Genomic DNA, 15,530 nt, shown 5'->3' on the forward strand with positions numbered 1-15,530 from the left:
ACTGAGAGGAGAAATCCCAAATGATAAAGCATGCCACCTCGGTGGGTGATGGGATTCCGTCCTTATTAAAGCATTCCCCCACTATGTAGGAAATAGATCTTGATTGTGCCACTTGTATTTAGTGCTTTTTTAAGCCTGCCAGACCCGTGGATAAAATTTTGTTTTGCTAGAGTTTGATAAGGGGAGTAACCTGAGCAGGTCTTTAATCATTCTCCCTTGGACCCTCCCTCCTCTGTTTGGTTTTTATCAGTTATATGTGCACCAGCTCTGCTTTGTTAAAGGTTACAGTCTATGACTGTGATACACATATTTAAACACACACCAGAGCAGTGGGGGCCTTCCCAGAGAGATTACACTCACTCTAACTATTGTGGACTATGGATTCACATAGTCATTATAAGAGTGACGTAATGTCTTTCACACTGCTGGCGGGTACAACACACTTGTTTTAGGGAGGAATGGGCTGGTGGGATGTAACCTGCATAAGCGTTCTCCTGCTCACTGTGGGCATTGCCTCATCAATATCTTCCCCAGGTTTATGCTACTGTAGAGGCAGCACTTCCCTAGACAGAACCTTTCCTGTAGAAACACTGACTCATTTGCATTCTTCAACCCATCAATTACCATCTTATATGTTCCCTGGTGACTGGAAATGTCCCTCCTCAAGAAGCCCTCCGCAGGCCTTACGGACCTCAAAAACTACAGACCCATCTCTCTCCTCCCCTTCGTGGATAAAGTCCCTGAGAAGATCGTCAACATCCAGCTTACGAACTTCATTGAAGCAATCTCAAGCCTTGACTCATCCCAATCTGTATTCTGCAGCAACTACAGCATCGAGAACCCCATCCTCGCTGCCACAGACGACATGCGCACTCTCCTCGACCAGGGCCACACAGCGGCTCTCATCTTAAAGGACCTCTCTGAGGCCTTCAACACTGTCTCCCACTGCACACTCATCGCCAGACTGAACAACCGTGGCATACAGGTAACTGCTGTCGACTAGATCTGCTCTTTCCCCTTCGGCTGAACCCAAAGAGTCAGACTCCTGCCTTTACTCTCCGGACCCACATAGATCAACTGCGGAGTACCCCAAGGATTGTCACTCAGCCCCACTCTCTTCAACATTTTCATGGCCCCCCTCGCCGCCATCGTCAGATAGAATGAACTCAGCATAGTATCCTATGCCAATCACACCCAGCTCATCCTCTCACGAGGCAACCCGACACCACCAGACTCAACTTCCAGGAAGGAATGAAAGACGTTGCATCCTGGATGAGCAGCAACTGTCTGAAGCTCAACTCAGAGAAGACAGAAGTCCTCATCCTCGGATCCACCCCCACAGCATGGACAACATTTGGTGGCCCACTGCCCTCGGCAAACCCCCCACCCCCACGGACCACGCCTGGAACCTCTGCATCATACTCGACAGATCAACGTTGTCTCCTCCATGTGCTTCAACAACCTATGCATCCTTCACAAGACCTTCGAGTGGATCGCCCCAGAATCCAGAAAGACTGTCATCCACAAACTCATAGCCAGCAGACAGGACTAAGGAACCACCCTCTATGCTGGAATGAACAAATCCCTGCTCCGGAATCTTCAGACCAGCCAGAACTCCGCTGCCAGGCTCGTCCTCGGCATCCCACAACATGAACACATCACCCAGCACCTACGAGACCTCCACTGGCTCCCCGTTGAGAAGAGAGTAACCTTCAAGCTACTAACTCATGCCTGCAAAACCATCCACAACACTGGACCCCAATACCTCAACGAAAGAGGCTCCTTCCACACACCCAAGAGAAACCTCCGCACCGCCGACCTCACCCTCGCCGAAACCCCATGCATCCCCAGAGCTGGAACAGGTGGAAGAGACTACTCCTACATTATGGCAAAAACCTGGAACAAACTCCCGCTGAACATCAGGCGTTCCCCCACTCTGCACACCGTCAGGAAGAGCCTCAAGACCTGGCTCTTTGGCTGATTTGGAGCTGAACGCTTCCCCCCAGTGCCTTGAGACGCTCATGGGTGATTAGCGCGCTTCACAAATCCCTGATTAATTGATTGCTATATGTTGTGCACTGACATCCAGGCATTGACTACACAGACCATCGAGTACCTCAGAGGTGACTGAGTGTGCTGCCATCTATGAGGATTAATGGAGCATGGACCACTCTAAATCCATTCTCCTAACAATCACCCTCACCTGCCATTACTAGCTCTCCCTGCCAGCAGGTATCACCTTCAGGATACTCCCTGCAAGGCCCTCCACACCACTACTCTGCTCACCTAGCTGAGAAACCTTTCCTTTCCTTTCAGACCGAGCCCTCTCATGAATCTGGATCTCCACAGCAAGTAGGGTGGCCATCTCCTCCTAAGGGCCCAGCTCTGAAATAATTCTCCCTTTCATATGGGGAAGATCTTTGTTTGACCCATTTTCTATTCCACCACCAATCTAACTTCAGCTTGTTATCTGTCTGTTTGTATAAGTTCTGGTAGCTTGCACCACCTACTGAAAGTCTGCTCTGTAATATTGGTATTACACTGTACTTCTGACACCACCAGCCACCTGTAATAGGAAAATGGCATAGCCTGTCTACAGTAACACATCACAGTGCCTTCTGCTAGGACTGAAAGACACAGAAACGCAGGTCACTGAGCACATAGGTAGAGAGTAGACACAATTAGAGACCCGTTTTTATTAACTTAATTTCCTCTAAATGCCCATTCATTATTTGTTTATAATGAAGTGTTTATTCATTGCAACTGTTTAAAGAACACAAATTCCACATTCATTTCTGCATTCAGATCCTTTTTATTAGTGGGATGGAGACCGTGGATTTAACATGTGGTTGTGTGGAAGAAATAGAAGGAACACAATAAATCCATTACCACACATAAGGACAGAGGGAGTTTCCGCAGAGCTAACATGATAAAGGAAGTCAGCCTTCGGCCTTGTTCTACTATTTTCTAACAGAAATCCACACAGACTTACAAGGTCCTCCTTACATACAACAGGGGGTCACTTATCACCTATATTGCACTTATCCTCAAGTGACATCCCCAAACACTTATAAACACACTTAATTATATTTGTGTCTTTAGCCTTTACCTATTCTAAAAGTTAGCACACCTCCTGATGCATTGCTTGTTCTGTGTAGAACGCTCTGCAGCCAATGTCTGCACTATAAACCACCCCAAAGATACACAAGCCTTAAGCACAACATAAGGACTTGCTACAACTAGACATACTTTCCTCATTGCTTTCGATCCAGCTATTGTCAATTCATAACAACCAACAAAGAGAGTCAGAGGGAGGCAAGGAGAGTCAAAGAGAGCCTGAGGGAGGCAAAGGGAGTCACAGAGAGTCAGAGAGAGGCAATGGGAGGCAAAGGGAGTCAAACAGAGTCAGAGAAGGCAATGGTACTCAAAGAGAGGCAGAGAGAGGCAAGGACAGTCAGATGGAGACAGAGGGACACAATGGGAGGTGAGGTGAGTCAAAGAGAGCCAGAGGGAGGCAAGGAGAGTCAAAAAGAGCCTGAGGGAGGCAAAGGGTTTCACAGTGAGTCAGAGGGATGCATGGAAAGTCAGAGCGAGCCAGGGAGAATCAAAGAGAGTCAGAGGATGCAAAGGGTGGAAAAGAGAGTCAGGGAGGAAAACAACCTCATGAGGAGGGAAAGGAAGGCTAGGAGATTCAAAGAGAGTCAGCGGAGGCAAAGCGAGTCAAAAAGAGCCAGAGAGAGCTAAGGAGAGTCATAGACAGCAAGAGGGAGTAAAAAAAGTCAGAAGGAGGCAAGGAGAGTGAAAAAGAGCTAGAGGGAGGCAAAGGGAGGAAAAGAGAGTCAGGAAGGTAAAGAAACTCAGAAGGAGGGGAAGAAAGGCTAGGAGAGTTAAAGCGAGCCAGGGGATGAAATAGGAGTCAAAGAGAGGCAGAGGAAGACAAGGAGAGTCAAACGGAGTGAGGGAAGCAAAGATACTCAGAAGGAGGGAAAGGGATGCAAACAGAGGCAGGGGGCTCAGGGAGGAAAAGAGAGTCAAAGAGTCAAATGAGGCAAAAGGAGTCAATGCAAGTCAGAGAGAGGCAAGGAGAGTCAGAGGGAGGCAGTGGGAGGCAAGGCAAGTCAAAGAGAGCCAGAGGGAGGTAAAGGGAGGAAAAGAGAGTCAGAAAGGTAAATAAACTCAGAAGGAGGGGAAGGAAGGCTAGGAGAGTCAAAGAGAGCCAGAGGAGGTAATAGGAGTCAAAGAGAGGCAGAGGGAGACAAGGAGAGTCAAACAGAGTCAGAGGAAGGCAAGGAGAGTCAAACAGAGTCAGGGAAGCAAAGATACTCAGAAGGAGGGAAAGGGATGCAAACAGAAGCAGAGGGGGCACGGAGAGGCAAAGAGAGTCAAATGAGGCAAAGGAAGTCAAGGAGAGTCAGCGAGAGTAAAATGGATTAAAAAAGAGTCAGAAGGAGGCAAAGGGAGGAAAAGAGACTCAGGAAGGTAAAGAAACTCTGAAGGGGGGAAGGAAGGCTTGGATAGTCAAAGAGAGCCAGAGGAGGCAAGGAGAGTCAGACAGAGTCAGATGGAGGCAAAGGGAGTCACAGAGAGTCGGAGGGAGGCAAGGAGAGTCAGGCAGAGTCACAGGGAGGCAAGGAGAGTCAAATAGAGTCAGATGGAGGCAAAGGGAGTCACAGAGAGTCAGAGGGACGCAAGGAGAGTCACAGAGAGCCAGAGAGATTCAAAGAGAGTCAGAGGGATTCAAAGAAAGTCAGAGGGAGTCAAAGAGAGTCAGACAGAAAGCTAGGAGAGTAAAAGCGAGCCAGACAGAGGCTAAGAGAATAGGAGGGAAGCCGAGAGAATAGGAGGGAGGTGTAGGGATGCAACAAACATGTTTATATTTCTACTTGCTACTGAAGCAGCTCCTTTAAAATGTATTGCATCACCATCCCTGTAATATTGCCAAATTATTATCAGCTGTATTAGGCATATTTCTACAAGCCTATCTCCTAATTGCTAATTCAGTGTTATAGTTGATTTTCTGTAAATACACACACAAGGAAACACTTTCTCAGTGAAGGTGATGGTGTATGTGTAGAGGTGCTGCTGAGTCTCAGCATCATAAAATGACAGGAGCCCCTCCTCATAGTCCAGGTAAAGCCCAAACTTTCTTATTACCTTCCTTTCTTTCTCTGTTAGTGGTGGACTTGGATTCACATTCCAACGAGTCCCATAATGTGCAAAGTACCAGATATCATTACCAGAGGACCATATGTCACGAAAGGGCTTTTGTATAGCAGACGAGAGAGCGATTCCGAAAGCCATGGAGAATTTAAAAAAGGGCCCTCTGGGTATTCTTGGAGGCAGGGTTACCTCCCAGTAGTGATGTCCTGACGTGAAGCTCTGTGATGTCAGGACACATTGGGAATGTAGAAACCTCTTGTCATTGATAGTAACTTTTTTCGGCTTGTTAAGGAGCGTGACACTCTTTCTATCTGCAGAGATGCCGAGGGAAGAGTGTGCTGTGTCTGGATCAAAGGAGAGAGACTCTAGAAAGAGAAGAAGGGGGTTAAACTGTCTTGAATTTGAACTTTACAAGCACCACCAGCAGACAAGTCGACACAAATGCATAAACACTGCAGATACATAAACTGGAGACTTCACTAACTGTAATACTCCCACCAGGAGAGAAGGGAAGACTTTTGAACTTCGAGATGCACATGTGCTGAAGACCACTGTGTAGGTCCTTTAGAGGGGGCTCCCTCTCTTCTAGCTTCACCCATTCACCAAGAGACTGGGTGGGAATTTTGATACAGCCAGAACTTTCCTCCCCACTCAAACCACTCTTTGTGGCATCTACCTCAGTGTAAATATATCTCTCTGGAAGTGACATGGTGTTTGTTCTAGATGAGGACCATCCCTCATTGCTGCTTTAAGAGGCTTGTTGAATGGACCAATCTTAGCTTGGTCTCCGAAGGCGACCTTCATGAAGACTCCACTTCTGTGTTTTATCAACTACATCAAGCACAGTCTCGATAACAACATCTATTTATTAAAAGTTAAAAGAAACAAGCAAAAAAGCATTAAGCATTACATATTGGACTGACAGACAAATATATGTAAAAAAATCAAGAAATCCATGATGTACAACATTTGAATTAACAGTGTCAACAGTAGGGGTGGGTGTAACTCCTGTAATTGCCTCTAGCCTAATTAGATGTAATTACCAGGACATTTCATGTAATTATGGGGGGGTTATTAGAAATTGGGTTGTTGGTTGACTGGAGTATGAACCGTAATCAAACAGAAACCACACTCCTAGTCAGGTTAAGTGTCGGGCAAAGCCTAAATTAACTGTGCTCACCGTCTGGTAGCTTGGCACACCTCAAACAGGCTTAACTTAGAGCCAGAGTGTAAAGTATTTGTGCAACACTTTAAACAGTAAAACAGTGAAAGTACCACACAAAAAGATACCACACAAGTTAGAAAAATTGTTCTGACTTTAATAAATTAAAGAAGTTCAAAACGACTTGAAATATTAATTTTGAAAGGTTTTAAGTAAAAATAGTGCAAGAAGAGTAAAGCGCTAAAATAAGATATCTGGTCATGTCGGACCAGAACAAAGTCAAAAGTTCAGGACGACCACAATGGAGCGCAGACTGGATACAGGGTCCCAGTTTGGTCCACTGAACAAAAATACCTTAATCCTAGGTTGCGGAACGTTGTGTGGATTTAAGTTGAAAAATGCGTTGAGTACCCTGTCAGTGGGTTTTGCAAGGCAAAGACCAGTGTCAAGGATATGTGGAGCAATCAAGGCAATGTGTCAGCTCTGGTGAGAGGGAACGCTCCAATACAGAGATTTATCATTGTCATCAAGGCTGCCGTTGATGGGAATGTGAAGACCCTGCAGCGGGAAGAACCTAATGCAGTGCGTCAGGTCCAATCCATGCAGTAGTGGCGCTGTGTGGGTTCCTATCCATGCAGTGGCGGGGATGCATCAGATCCGATCCCCATAACTCAGCGATGCTTTGGTTCAGCAAGGAATGCACCTGAGGCCCACTTCCAAGAGTCCAGGATTAGGGTGGCTCCACTTGGCAGGGTAGGCTCACAGATGGCAGAGTTCAGGTGTAGAGGCAGGGTGGTTGGAAGTTTTTTATGTCCTTGAGACGTCAGATCAGGAGGCCAGCCAACTAGCCCTTGGAGTTACTCTGGGTTCAAGTGATGCAGTTCCAGTCCCCCCAACACGGCAAGATGATTGCAGGCTGAAGGGCAACACAACATAGAAGGAGTTCAGCAGAACAACAGTTCAGCAGACTGTCAGTTCTTCAGCAGTACAGCAGTTCTTTTTCTTGGCAGAGTCTTCACAGATCCAGAAGTGTACTGAAGTGGCGGTTTCAGAGGTCCAGTACTTATACCCAGCAGTGCCTTTGAAGTGGCAGAAACTTCAAATACATGCCCTTGAGGTGCGCAGAGACCCTGCCCTTCCTGCCCTGGTTCCAGAAACAATACAAGTGGGAATGCAGAACTTTGTGTGGGGACAGAACACTGCCTATTTAAGTGTAAGTAAGACTGGGCCCAGTTCCTCCCTCCTTTACTGCCACAATGGCCCATCAAGTCACACCTAAGCTCCCATTGTGTGTGGCAGTATAGAGGGAATATACAAAGCCCAACTGTCACTCACTTCAGACATGTGGTCAAAAACAGGCAATAGGCACCACATTTCTAAAAGTAGCCTTTTCAGCATGGCAATTTAAAATCCAATTTCACCAGCAGCTGTGATTTTAAATTGTGATTATAGAGACACCAGATTTGGGATTTGTATCTCTTCCCAATTGGAAATTACACTTATAAAATGTAATATAGTAATTCTAATGTTATGCTATGGGAGATAAAACCTTGCTGTAGTGAAACATTACTTTGAGAGTTTTTCACTACCAGAACACGTAAAACTTAAAAGTACATCTGCTGCCTTTTAAATACATTGCACCCTGCCCTCGGGGGTATCCAGGGCCTACCTTAGGTATGATTTATATGTGAAAAATAAGAAGGTTTGGGCCTGGCAAGAGGTTTATTTTGCCAGGTCAAGCAAAATAACAAGGAAAAGACAGAAAAGGTTTAAGGAAAGATAAAGGAGCAAGGATCAAGGAATAAAAAAAAGTGAAAAAGAAGTACACAATCCTCTGGCATCCTGTCCTTGCCCTTCACCCAGGCTTTTACTTTCATCCCGGGCCAGCTTTTGCAAAGGGTGCCTCTGCAGCAGTAACCGACCGGGCTCTCAGGCAGGTTTAAGGCAGGACTCAGGTGGGTCCCTGCAAGGCACCATCCAGAACCCACGCTTCAAGCCTTACCCGGGTTGGGCCAACCACACCCGTCAAGAGATCAGGGAAAGCCAGAGGCAGAGAAAAAAACGCAAGGTAGGCCTAAGAGGGAAAAAGTGGGACCACAAGGCATGGACCACGCCAACAAGTCACCTGGGTCAGAGCCAGCGATTTACCTAGTGACAGTTAAAACCAAAAATGGAGAGATGTCCATGTCCACAACCACCATAACCACCGTGGACAGACACAGTCAAAGAAGGAGCCAAAGAAGAAGAGCCGTCCGCACTCACTGCGTACTGCACAGGTGCCAAAGCTAGCAAGTGGGCACTTATCACAGACTTTTTTAAAGTATGCCGTAGACTTTTGCCCGTGAGCCACAAGAACCACACAGACCTTAGGGGCTCCAAGAAAAATAATAACAACACAGACCCCCCAAGTGAAGGCCCTGAGGTCCTCTCCCACAGAGGTTGTCACAATAAAAACAAAGAAGTCCAGTGTATGGAATCAAACGATCTCCTCTCCCTCATTAGAGTATACCTAAGCTTGCAATCAACCAATCAAGATTTACCAATACCTAAGGCCCTAAACTCACCTGCTATTTCCCAAAGGCACCACCATCAGCTTGTCGAGGCTCTAGTCCATATCCAGCCGGACCCGAGCTGGGATCTACTAATGAGCCAAATGTCCACTCCAGTCAAACAGCAACCGCAAATGACAACCCAAAAAACCGAGGAACTGCGGAACATCATCAACAGCTCCTTCGTTTCGGCCACCTTCCCGGAGAGCTGGAAGCTTGCGGAGATAAACGCCCTCCTTAAAAAACCTACCGCGGACACCACGGACCTCAAGAATTTTCGCCCCATCTCGCTCCTCCCTTTTCCCGCCAAAGTCATCGAGAAGACCGTCAACAAACAGCTGACCGCGTTCCTCGAGACAAACGGCTCCCTCGACCCATCCCAGTCCGGCTTCCGAGCGAACCACAGCACCGAGACTGCCCTCATCACAGCCACCGACGACATCAGGTCCCTGCTCGACAACGGAGAGACTGCTGCCCTCATCCTCCTCGACCTATCGGCCGCATTCGACACAGTCTGCCACCGCACCCTTACAACCCGCCTCCACCATGCTGGAATCCAAGGAAAAGCTCTGGACTGAATCACCTCCTTCCTCTCAGACAGAACGCAGAGAGTCCGCCTCCCTCCCTTCCGATCAGCAGCCACCGAGATCATCTGCGGCGTCCCCCAAGGATCCTCGCTCAACCCACCCTCTTCAAAGTCTACATGACCCCTCTCACAGCCATCGCACGCCAACACAACCTAAACATCATCTCCTATGCTGTCGACACCCAGCTGATGCTCTCCCTCACCAACGACCCCGCCACCGCCAGAGCCAACTTCCAGGAAGGAATGAAAGAAGTCGCGGATTGGATGAAGCTCAGCCGTCTGAAACTGAACTCAGACAAGATGGAAGTCCTCATCCTCGGATCATCCCCCTCCGCCTGGGACGACTCCTGGTGGCCCCCGGCACTAGGAACCGCCCCCAACCCCACGGATCACGCACGCAACCTGGGCTTCATCCTGGACTCCTCCCTCACGATGACCAAACAAGTCAACGCCGTCTCGTCATCATGTTTCAACACCCTGTGCATGCTCCGTAAGATCTTCCGGTGGATCCCCACCGAAACCAGAAAGACGATCACCGAGGCCCTCGTCACTAGCCGACTGGACTACGGGAACGCCCTCTACGCTGGAACCACAGCCAAACTACAGAACAGACTCCAACGCATCCAGAACGCCTCAGCACGACTCATCCTGGACATACCCCGCCACAGCCACATCTCCGCCCATCTGAGAGACCTGCACTGGCTCCCGTCAGCAAGAGAATCACATTCAGGCTCCTCACCCACGCACACAAGGCTCTCCACGACATGGGCCCCACATACCTCAACAACCGCCTCACGTTCTACACTTCCACCCGCCAGCTCCGATCTGCCAGCCTCGCCCTCGCCACCGTCCCACGGATTCGCAGAACCACCACCGGAGGAAGATCCTTCTCCTACCTGGCCGCCAAGACATGGAACTCCCTCCCCGCCCACCTACGACTGACCCAGGACCATCGCACCTTCAGGAAACACCTCAAGACCTGGCTCTTTGAGCAGTTGCAGCACCCCCCCCCCCTTCCCCCCCCCCCAGCGCCTTGAGACCCTTGCGGGTGAGTAGCGCGCTCTATAAATGTCATTGTTATTGTTGTTGTGATTTTCCCAGAACATGCCCTAAAAAGATGGAGCTAGTTCCACATTACATCTTGAGGGGAGCTCATATTAAGACTACTTGAAATCCTCCCAGCCATTAGCCACATCAAATCTAGTGATCTGGAAAGAATCGAGTTAAAATCCAATCCCTGTCGAACCGGTCTAGAAATCACAACAGCAACCTGGACAGATCACTCCTCTGTAGAACAGATCTGGCGGCATAGGGAGTCCTTTTCTAAATGGTGTATTGAGCAAAATAAGGCGTAGCATCTCCGCTACCTAAGCCCATTAAAACAGCCCAACCGAACAGTGGGCGTCCTAAAAGAAGCAAAAGGCCCCGATGAGTTCAGTACAATGAAAGGCAATGGCCAAACAATTAGGAAAATCACAATCACAATACCACACTCCGAAGCTGCCAAACCCGAAGACAACTCGCAGGTGATCGCCTTAATCATAAACCATGGAGCTGCAGGAACAAAAGTGCACAAGGATTCCAAAAAAGCTCAGAGTTGCAAGATCTGCTCATGGAACGTGAACGGCTTAAGTTCAAAATTCGAAGATGCTGACTTTGTAGAGTTCATCCTACAGTATGACATACTTCTATTCCAAGAAACCTGGCAGACCATAAACTCACCATTAGCAGGCTATAAAGAATACCTCAACCCCGCCATAAAGGACGCAAGGTACAGATTGGCAAAAGGCGGCCTATCGACCTTCATCTCGACAGATATTCCCTGGAAAGATGTAGTCATCGAGCTTGATACTCCCTGGATGCAATGCACCAAACTCATGGCTTCGCCCTCGACAAGCTTGTTAATTTTGAACATTTATATCCATACAGCCGACAAGCAAAAGGGGCACAGAATTCAGCAACTGATCGCCGCACTTGAAATTCTAAAACTCACTCATCCACAGGGTAACATAATATTGACCTGGGATTTTAATATGAACTTACTGCAAGGTGAGAAAAAAAACATCAGGACTCATACAGGCAAGACAGGGCAACACAAGCAGACATGACACCCTGGGCAAGAAATGAGTTGTTTTTCTGGACGAACTCTCACTGTACACGGTAAACGGACGAGGCCATCTGGACAGCCCCACAGCATTCACTAGAGTGAAGTATAAAACAGGCATAACCATCGATTTCACCCATGGCGGACCTTGATCTTTTTCCTTTCATTCCTGACTTCCAAATAAAGAAAAGAGCAGAAAGCGATCACTATCCTCAAACCTTTACATTAACCACCATTCTAAAAAGATCTGGGCAAGCCAAGGCTCCTTCATCATCAACTCAATCCTACAATGTTTGTTCCTCAATGGAAAAAAAGCAACATAGATAACATCGTGGGGGCATGTTTCTCGTTATTGGCATCAACAGAAGCAGAGCCACAGCATATAGAGGCCTGGGAGTTGTTAAAAATGTAAATTAAAAAAATTCCAATCGTGCTAACAGCCATAAAGCCCCCAGAACTGTCAGGGCAGCCTGGTACACACACAACCTAAGGACAAAAAAACCCACCTAAACAAGTACCTAAGATCACTGCGAACCCCGGGATCAGAACCGACACAACAGACCCTTACATTTATAGCAAAAATGAAAAGAGACAAAAAAAAAGAAACAAAGGCGGCAAAGCAAACATATAACGATTAATACTGGATGAAATTACTCCACGCCGGCAAGCAAAGAAACTCCAAACTGTTTTGGGCAAACATCTTCTTATTAAATGGCAAAAACCGACATTTCAATTCAGACATAATGGAACATATATAGAGAAGTTACATTGAAGTCACATACAATACGACCTCACTCCCAGGCGTGGGAAATATCACCAAACCTTTAAAAGCAATTGGGATGGGCACCAGTTAGACAACAAGTCCTAAGGCCCAAAAACCCAGAACCATCCAGAAAACAGATGCTAAAATCTGCAAATCGCTACATAAAAATCCACTCTACCACCCAAAAAACCAAACAGCGGACAAACTACATCCAGAAGCTTGGGAAACAACAAGGTTTGAATCAACGGAACACCACCTACAGATTACACAAAAGCAGCTACTGAACACCATAAAACATCTGAGACCGGACGGGGCCCTGGGGGCAAATGGCCTGCCAAACGCATTATTTTGAAAAGATCCATCCCTTCGGAATGGCCACCTAACTTCTCTGTTTACACACATCTTAAAGTCTTGTATCATTCCTGATTCCTGACGAGGAAGCATCCTACAACCCATATACAAATCAGGGGCGCATTCCGACCCATCCAATTACAGACTGATTGCGCTCATTGACGTTGAGGCAAACATCTACACATCAAGCTTGTAGGCAGACCTTGAGGATTGGGTCAGCAGCACAAACCTGATTCCGAAAACAGTAACAGGATTTAGGGCAGGGATCGGCACTTTAACGAACATATCGGCAGTCACCCTCCTGGCCAATCAAGCCATCGCCAAATCAAACATCCTCTATGCCTGCTTTGTAGGCCTCAAAGTAGCCTTTGATAAAGTGCCCAGATCCAAGCTAGGGGCGAAAATGAAATCTTTGGGAGTTCCTACAAAATTATTAGAGGCAATCATCAATCTTTACTCACAAACATGGGTCCAAATAAAAAAATTGGACGGGCGAAGTCTAACTAATGAAATTGCAAACATCAACAGCTAAAACAGGTGTGCTTTCTGGCTCCCTGTTTATTCAACATCTACGCAGCCGACTTAGAGAACAACCTTCGTTCATCACCAGGAGACCTTCCAAAATTGGGCAACGTCCCAATAGTAAGTCTCCAATACGCAGACGACATTGTCGAGAATATACCACCTCAGCTCAATTAGTAATCAACCTCCAAAAATCGATGGTCATGTGCTTTCCCAGTGCCCATAAAAAATGTCCTAAATTCACCTGTTTGTTAAACAACAACTCTCTGCCCAGGTGGATACATACAAATATTTGGGGGCACATCTAGATTGCCAGCTCAATTTCAAGCAACATCTGGACCTAGGGCAAGTAAAAGCCAAACAACTGCTATTTGCATTTAAAATCCTGCAGAAAAAACTCAGAAGTTGTTCAACAAACCATCTACTAAAGGTCATAGCAGCAAAATTTCATAGGGATCGGAAATGATAAACACTAAGGACTCGACAGTCTTAAACACAGCACAATCTAGTCTCCTCAAGAAATTGTTCTCAATTCCACGCCACATTCCTCAAGCCCAGATACGAGTGGATTAAAAAAGACAGATCCCAGCAAGACAAGGAGCCCTTGTCAAATATTATTGGAGAATGAGAGCAGCAGAGGAAAACACTTTAGCCCACCACAGCTGGAAGGAGGTCGAAAAACAATCCAGGCTGAGTGAGTCAGTATTCCGAGTTTTAAAGCAATCCCTTTCAGCACTAAAGCTAGAGGTTACTTGGCTCACAATAACGGCCTACTCCGAGTTTAAACAAATAGCTAACAAAGCCATCAAGCAAAAATTGCTGTTAACAGACAGAGCCTTCTTAATCCACAAAACACACGCGTGGGCGGGGAAGCCATCTTACAAATCGTTGAAACCTCAACCGTATTTGTCAGAACACTTCCTAGAACAATATAAGCGGCATCTGACCCGGGTGAGACTGGGATCCTTCCCCTCGAAAGATCTCAACCGAAAATGGAAACGGACTTGATCGACAAAGGAATGCCGTCTTTGTGGTCACAGCGATGAGTCGCTACTCCACATATCATGCATTTGTTCTGCGCTGCCAAACAGTCGGAAAACTCTCTAATGGCCAACACTCAGGAGAGAACAAATAAGGACCTTCAGAGAGGCCGTTATAAAATGCCTGGGAGGCTCGTCTCTCCAATTGCCTTGCGAGGCAAAAAAGGTTTTGAACCTAGCGGCAAAAGAATTAAACAAGAATAAAAGATGAACTGAACTTGACTATACAAAATCATCTCGTTCATCTGTTTTAAACTCTGCAGTCCATACACCCTCAGCACGAGCACTTTATTGTATCCCAGAGAAATACGGATGCCAGTGTACGGTTTTACCCACAGGCTCTGCGGTGGCAGGCCCAAGGCATGGTTAAAGGGCTACTTTAAGTGGGTGGTACAATGGGTGCCGCAGGCCCACTAGAAGCATTTAACTCACAGTCCCTGGGTACAGGGTGTACCACTTTACTAGGGACGTACAAGTAAATTAAATATAATATTAGGGGATGAACCAATATTACCATGTTTAGGGGAGAGAGGACAAACCCTTTAGCACTAGTTAGGAGTGGTGAATTGCACAGAGTCCTAATACCAGCAAAACCAAAGTGAGAAAAATGAAGAGAGGCAAGGAAAAAGGTTGGGGGTGAAGACTGCTCTAGGGCTGTCAGGTCAAACAATCAAGCATCTAGCACTATTTTCTTACAACAAAATGCACCGTTGTGTACAAAATGGGTCGTAGGATGACAATATCATCTAATGCAACAGGAGAAGAACAGCTGCAACCTTTACGCTCTCTCAGTTTGTTGTACCTGTCTGCCTGCTGTAGGATTTGTGCCACAAATTACTCTTAGTCATCAAAAGAGAATTACCAAAATTAGTCCAATTCCTCTAGTGTAATCAAACTTTCGATCAGGCCTCGTCAACAGGAGAGAGATGTTCAGTGTTCAATGGAGATCTAGGTCTGGATCCTCCAGCTGTCGGGGAAAGAATTAAACGCGGCACACAAGGAACACCTGCCACAAGCATGATGGGGGAAGAGGATAAAGAAGGTGGGGAAAGGAGTGGAGGGGCAGAGAAATTGAGAGCAGAGGGGGGACAAAGGGGAGCACTAAGAGGATGGACAAGGTCACAGATTCATAATAGTTACAATTGCCATGACCCATATGTTAGACCTGGCATCATTGGCGTGGGTCTCCCTCCCCTCTACCCTTCCTATCTTTTATGTTGGTTGTATTTAGATGCCCTGGGTGCCGTGCCACTGCTAATCAGTGCCACAGCGTGAATGCTCCCTGTATATAAA

The 15,530-nt window shown here is 47.0% G+C and overlaps 1 protein-coding gene across 2 annotated transcripts in view; it reads right to left on the bottom strand.

Moving 5' to 3' along the window:
• Positions 1-2,792: 2,792 nt before the first annotated feature.
• The window catches only part of LOC146863566 (CD5 antigen-like), a 414,744-nt gene continuing 402,006 nt past the window's right edge, over positions 2,793-15,530 (bottom strand). For both annotated transcript variants that reach the window (XM_085643026.1, XM_085643027.1), the window contains one exon: positions 2,793-5,525. In XM_085643026.1, coding sequence (XP_085499152.1) covers positions 4,993-5,525 — 533 coding nt within the window. In that variant the 3' untranslated portion in view covers positions 2,793-4,992. The remainder of the gene's footprint in view (positions 5,526-15,530) is intronic.

The sequence above is a fragment of the Triturus cristatus genome, chromosome 2_2 (assembly GCF_964204655.1).
Source record: "Triturus cristatus chromosome 2_2, aTriCri1.1, whole genome shotgun sequence".
Lineage (NCBI taxonomy): Eukaryota > Metazoa > Chordata > Amphibia > Caudata > Salamandridae > Triturus > Triturus cristatus.